Source organism: Alosa alosa, chromosome 7, assembly GCF_017589495.1.
Source record: "Alosa alosa isolate M-15738 ecotype Scorff River chromosome 7, AALO_Geno_1.1, whole genome shotgun sequence".
Classification (NCBI taxonomy): domain Eukaryota; kingdom Metazoa; phylum Chordata; class Actinopteri; order Clupeiformes; family Clupeidae; genus Alosa; species Alosa alosa.
The window spans coordinates 25,254,213-25,261,232 of record NC_063195.1 but is presented as its reverse complement, the minus strand read 5'-3'; the positions used below and the strand labels follow the sequence as shown (position 1 = coordinate 25,261,232).

Below are 7,020 nucleotides of genomic sequence, written 5' to 3'. Positions count from 1 at the left end.
GCGCTGTATACATTAACAACGTATAGGCTAAATCGCATGGCTCTAGCGTGTCACTGCACCAGTGAAAACCTCATATAAGGTGCATTAGGATAGGCTTAACATTTTTCAGGAAGGGGCAGGCTCTTCTTGCACATCTGCAGCGAGACAGGTTGTGCCTCGGCATCAGCTCGAGTCAATTATTGATTGGCGCGTTCCCCGGTATATAAAGAAGTCGCAGCCCTCTCTCGCCTCCCTCCTCCTTAACGCCATGATGAGCTACGGATCTGATATCTACTCTGCCTCCTCCTACAGGAAGATATTCGGGGACTCTCCCCGCTATTCTTCCCCATCCCGGATGATGAGCAGCAGCTCATCGCGCAGCGGGTACCGGTCCCAATCCGCCTCCCGCACTGGCGCATCCTCCCTGACTTCCTACAAGAGGAACGCGCGTCCCAACTACTCGCTGATGCCCATTGAGAACTTTGATCTGTCCCAAAGTTCCGTGCTCAACAATGAGTTCAAAATTATCCGCACCAATGAGAAGGAGCAGATGCAGGGTCTCAATGACCGCTTCGCGATGTTCATTGACAAAGTCCGCAACCTGGAGCAGCAGAACAAAGTCTTGGAGACGGAGCTGGTGACGCTGCGCCAGCGGCAGACCGAGCCGTCGCGCCTGGCGGATCTGTACCAGCAGGAGATCCGCGAGCTGCGCTCGCAAATCGAGGAGCTCAATGGAGAGAAGTCCCAGATCATGATCGAGCGCGACAACATCGAGGACGACCTGCAGAAACTCAGGGGCAAGTACGAGGATGAGGTGCACGCCCGCGAGCAGGCGGAGGACACGCTCAAGGTGTTCAAGAAGGACGTGGACGACGCCACCATGGTGCGTCTGGACCTGGAGAAGAAAGTGGAGTCCCTCCTGGACGAGATCAACTTCCTCAGGAAAGTGCACGAGGAGGAGGTGGCCGAGCTGATGAACATGATCCAGGCGGCGCAGGTGTCCGTTGAGATGGAGGTGGCCAAGCCCGACCTCACCTCCGCTCTCAAGGAGATTCGCGAGCAGTACGACTGCGTGGCGGCCAAGAACTTGCAGTCGGCCGAAGAGTGGTACAAATCCAAGTTTGCCGACCTCAGCGATCAGGCCACCCGCAGCAACGAGGCCATCCGCGCCAGCCGCGAGGAGATCAACGAGTTCCGCAGGCAGCTGCAGTCTAAGACCATTGAGATCGAGAGCATGCGGGGAACCAACGAGTCTCTGGAAAGGCAAATCCGTGAAATGGAGGACAGGCACAATTCCGAAATCATGGGCTACCAGGTGAGACTTGAAATCATCATTGAAGCCTTCTGTATGTTTTCGTTTAATAAGTCCGTATAGAGGATGTTCTCTAACTGTTCTGCAGGCTACACAGCCTTTACTTGGAATGGATTAAAGTGTCCGAGTATAACGCTTTCATAGATGTAATACATCTTGAAACGAGATAAGATTTGCTCTCGATTGTGAGTTATGGGTTATGTGGTTCAACAATTCAAAAAGGAGGAAAAGTAGGCTACTCTGTGGTACAATGAAAAAACAAAGCAACCTAAAATCAAATTAACAATGTGCAATAGCATAAAGTTAACTAAGCTAGTTCTTATTAGTTCATTTCGATGCAGTAACCTCCAAAGCACTGCAAAGAAGTAAAAACATTGAGACCGTTGTATAAGGTCAATAGGGCGTGATCGGAGTTCCCTGTCCATGGTGCTGATTAGTGAACGCGACGGTCCACAGTGATTACTGCTTCGAGGGCGTGCTCCTACGACCTCGCGGTGTTTGGTAATTTGATTTCAGTCAATTTTGTGTGTTTATTTTAAGTTTGCAGAATGTTTTGCATTTTTCTTATTGTATGTCTCTTCCAAAACCGAGTCATGCAAAAAGATCAGTGTAAACCATTGCGATATAAAAACCATTTCATATGGCAGTATCCTTCATGAGAACGATACACAAATCATATATGGAGATATTAAGACGTAACAAAGACATTTTAAAGAATATATTAGTACAAGGCATCACTGATCAGAGCAGATATAACACAAAGAAAGATATTTCAGACAGTCAGTTAGAGATGGAGAGAAGCCACTGGTCCGATATTAATCTGATTAATTATTCATACAGACCTAGATCAGCCAACTTAACACCCTAAAATGACATCACAATATGCTCTCTCTCTCTCTCTCTCTGTTTCTCTCTGAAGGATTCCATTGGCCAGCTGGAGAATGAGCTGAGGACCACTAAGAGTGAGATGGCCCGTCACCTGAGGGAGTACCAAGACCTGCTGAATGTCAAGATGGCCCTGGATATTGAAATTGCTGCATACAGGTACTTGTTTTTTTATAGTTTATACAATTTGGTCAGCAAACAACATGACTGGTAATGCTAATAGCCAGATACTTTGTTGTACATGACTGAATCCAGATATATAGAGGCATCCATCTTTATAAGGTTGTGGCTTGGCCTCAATGTTAAATCGTCTCTGCGATATAAATTATTCAATCTTTCTCACACACTTTTCTCTCTCTCACTGTCATCCCCCACCCCCCCCCCCCCTCTCACACACATTCACACATGCTTTCACTCCCTCTCTCTCTTCCCCTCCCTCTCTCCCTCTCCCACTCTCTCTCCCCCCGCCCACTCTCCCTCCCTCTCTCCCTCTCCCTCTGTCCCCAGGAAACTGCTGGAAGGGGAGGAGACCCGCATCAGCACGGGTATTAACTTCCCCATGCCTTCCTCCGGCGCGGGCAGCCAGAGCTACAGCTACCAGACCCGCATGTATACCAGCGGCGGCGGTGGCGGCTCCAGCTCCGGCAAGTCCAAGAAGGACAAGGACGAGGAGCAGCAGCAGCAGCAGCAGGGCCAGAGCAAGTCCAGCAGCAAGCGGGAGCTGTACGAGGAGACCGTCGTCTCCACCAAGAAGATGGAGAAGCAAGACACCAGTGATGTGAACAACGTCAGCCAGAAGAACTAAAACAACGACGACAACAATAACAACAACAGACAGCAACTATAAAAACACCCCGTCACCTTCTCTTTGTATCTTCTCTTCTGCTCTTTCCTCTCTTTGCTCTGTCCTTTCCTCTCCTCCCCCTCCCTCTCACTGTCCCCTTTTTCCGTCCTCCCTTTTTCCTCAGGGGTTGTCTCAGAGAGGAATCCAGTGTGTAGAAGTTCACTCTCCACTTACCAAGTATGATAGTGTCTCTCTCTCTCTCTTTCACTCTCTCTCTCTTTATCTCTCTTTATCTCTCTTTCACTCTCTCTCTGCTATAGTCTCTGATAAAGGACGCCAGTCCATCTAAGCATTCTGCACTCTCCTGAACACCAAAGTCAGGAGGCACTTTGAGGTAATAGGAACATACAATACAACACTCCTGCAGTCTCTCTCACTCACAGGGACCCCAGCGGAACCCGATGTCAAATCTTAAGTGCACTGCCGACGGCCACGATACGATTAGTTCTCACACACATTCCAGACGACACAACTCTGTATTGTGCGTGTGCGAGAGTTAGGTGCGTTTGTGCGACACACATGTGCCAGTGTGTGTGTGTGTGTGTATGTGTCTTTCTTTGTGCGTCCCTGTGCACAGTGATATCCAGACACTCACTCGTTGTTACCTTACTCAGCTTGGTGAACAGTTTAGAGCCTTTTTTTGTCAGACACAAAGGAAGCAAGGTGAAAAATTCATGAACAGAAAACGCAGCTTAAAACTTGAAGTTGTTTCCGAGGTTAAGTGCATGAACTAGTCTCCGTTGAGTTGTTTGTAGCACGTCGTCATCGTCGGTAGTGAGTGCGCGGTTCTAGCTTGTGAACGTGACTCACCTGAGGTCAAGCCAGGTGGGTGTAGTCGACGATCGCACCCTCAACGCACTTTCAAATAATAAATGCCGCACATCGCAGATGAGGAACGGCCTTGCGGACACACTAGTCTCATCACTGCCAGTCACATCTGTCTCTTTGTCACGGTCCACTCCCCTATTCAACGCGGTAGTACTTTTTCAAAGGCACTAAAAGGAACCACATTGTTACCACACCGAAAAAAAGATTCCTAAATAAACAGAAAAATAGCATCAAAAGACTAATTCCTCTCCAAGATTGCTCTTGGTGGCCAATAATGTGACCCCTCTACCCCATGTCCCTTCCTTTAGGAACTAGATTAGTGCTAGCTATACCAATCCCAGCATAGTTATCAACTTTGCATGATGTATATTCCATGTTTGCATGGTGACTATCACTGAGCCATTCCATACATTCCACACACTCTCTTTACCCCAGTTTAGGCCGATAGCCTACTAGGTTTCTCATAGGCCCATTCATTTCAGTACGTGCTTGTAGCTAGACTGCTAGGCTAGGATAGGCTAGTCGCGAGAGTAATATTAAGGATGTGACTGCTAGCCACTGGGTTTAAATGTTGCCTTTTTTGTCACTATGCTGCTGAGCACTTGTGTGATCGTGTTGAAAGTACGCTTCAAAATTCAGGGGCACCTATTGTCGTCAGTGTGAACATCACGCTGTGTGGGCTTTATAGTCAAACAGGTGTTAAAGGTGTAGGCTAGGTGGCTGTTGCTAAGGAGGAGAGAAGTCAAGATGGAAGGAGTGTGCGAACGATGGAAATGATGCAGTCAGGTTGAGAGAGAGAGTCAAAAGCCAGAGATGTCGAGATCACACAAGCTGTTCCAGATGAAGCTAAAAATAATGTGAATGTCTGTTAGCACAATGCATGGGCTGGCAATACAAAACTGAATGAATTTGTAAAAAAAAGGAAAATAAAAGACAGAAATTGAGAAACGACAGCAAAAATAAAAGCACCACATCTTTGTGAATTAGTTAGGGGCTAAATGTGATGTAGAACTGTATGCACAAGCAAAAGTACAAGTCTTTGGGACGCCTGAAGCACACTTTGACAAATCCGACCATCCGAAGCTCCAGACAGTGTAAACATGCCTTAGCACCAAGCTCTTTCAAGTCCCAAATTAAGCCAAAAAGCAACAAACATTTCACAGGCACCAGGCCAACCCCCCACGAGGAGTTATGGGGGCACCACACCTCCCACCAAGTGTGTCATGGTACCACACACACACTCAACAACACACACCTTATACGTAGCAGCTTCTTTTCATTACTTTTCCTTCTGTACTGCCAGATTAAAACACACACACACACACACACACTCACACACACACTCCAGCCTTTTTACACAGGTCCTGGCAACATGCTGTGATGCGCTGCACTCTTTTTACTGTAAACACTCGTTGATTGTACTAAAGGAAAACTGATCTGTTTGGTACGTGAGAATGCAGTTTTTTTTTTGGTGTCAGCTGGCAAAGGCTATAGTGAGCTACAGGTGCATTTCCTCTGTGACACCTGATGGATGAGATGTTTGGTGTGCTAGTTTGTTTGTTTGTTTGTTCGTTTGTCTCGGGCAGGAATTTCAGGCAAATCTGTTAGTTTGCCCTGGTATTCCATTTCATCCCAAACTGGTTCACTCCAGAACAGTTATTCTGGATGTGCAGCCAATCAGGATGTAAAAGCAAAATCGAGAGATTTTGATGCAACACCATATCAGCAAGAAAGATCACTGGTCAAAGGTCCCAATGGGAAGCTTTTTTTTTTTTTTTTTTTTTTAACTAATTACGTTTAAAAGCAAAAGAACAACAGCAGCAACAACAAAAAATAAAAATTAACAATAACAAACAGCAAAGCAACACTCAGACTGCACGCACTGCCAAATATTTTTGTAATGCATGTACAACCAACGTTCCTTAAAAAACAAAACAACCAACAGTCCTTGTCGTTGTGCTCTGCCTTCTCTTTAAACAAATAAATACTCCACAACAAACAAACAAAACAAAACAAAAAACACCATCATCCACAAACCAAGTATGTATACTGTTACTATAGAATGAATGCTGTAGGTTATCAAATTGCCTTAAAACACCAGCCGCTCTTGAATCTGGCAGTGTCTGTGTTGTGTGTGGTTCTGCTATGGATATCTGTATCCCACATTTCTCCATCCGTGTTCTCTTCATTAGAATCTACTCATCATACTATCCGAAATAAGTACATTTGGGGGGGGGAAACGCAACCATTGTAATTGAATGTAGTTCATACCATCCTCTGACTTCGACTGATGTATGGCACATATCAATAAAGACTTTACATTATGAAGCCCAGTCAAAGTCTCTGCTCATTACTTGTTTGTTGGTTTGTCTTATTAGGAGTAAGACACATATGTGATGGGATATGATTTCACCAACTTATGATTCTGATACCCTCCTAGCAACATCCAGTATTTTGTGAGGATGGTATCCAGGATGTTGCTAGGAGATGGGATCAAAATCTTAAGTTGGTGAAATTTCACCAGGGAGGGTTAAAACAGAGCCGAAATCAAGGATTTTTGATTTCATCATGTAATGGGTTTTCCCAGATTTCATCACATATTGATTGCATTACTTTCAGCAAAAAGCACAATATGTCTACTGATGGTAATTTTGATACCATAGATTTAATAGAGACCAAGTCAGACCAATAGTATGAAAAATCAGGAACAGAGTTTATTTACAATGATGCGCATCAAGGGAGAGACAGCATGACTTCACCTAAAGATCCATCAGCTGCTCTAACTAGACAAGGAAATAGTTTAAGTAGGGTTTAAGTATCCTTCCAGGCTGACGGGAGATGGCGTTGGTCATCCCATCTCACGTGGACTACACTGAATCAGACTCTGATTAGTGGCAACCTGGCAATCCGGAGCAGATAGCTACTAACTAGTTAAACACTGCAAAGTCATAATATTCCTGCTTATCTCTAAATACAGTCACACACAGACAGGGACAGTACAGATATCATACAGTCATTACATAGAATCATACTTTTAGTATCAAAGTGACCCACTAATGAGAAATGCAGAACATTAAACCACATATTGAAATATTGGACATAATGTTCTATTCCACTTTCTCTCACTACACATAATGACACACTAAACTACACAGGACATCATACAGTTTAA

At 45.3% G+C, this 7,020-nt stretch overlaps 1 protein-coding gene across 1 annotated transcript; it reads left to right on the top strand.

Annotated features, from left to right (window-relative positions):
- Nucleotides 1-100: 100 nt before the first annotated feature.
- Nucleotides 101-6,181, top strand: inab (internexin neuronal intermediate filament protein, alpha b). Its single transcript, XM_048248635.1, has 3 exons — nucleotides 101-1,294; nucleotides 2,211-2,335; nucleotides 2,684-6,181. Exons 1-3 carry the CDS (start codon nucleotides 248-250, stop codon nucleotides 2,979-2,981), a joined length of 1,470 nt encoding a protein of 489 aa, XP_048104592.1. The 5' UTR covers nucleotides 101-247; the 3' UTR covers nucleotides 2,982-6,181.
- Nucleotides 6,182-7,020: the final 839 nt, after the last annotated feature.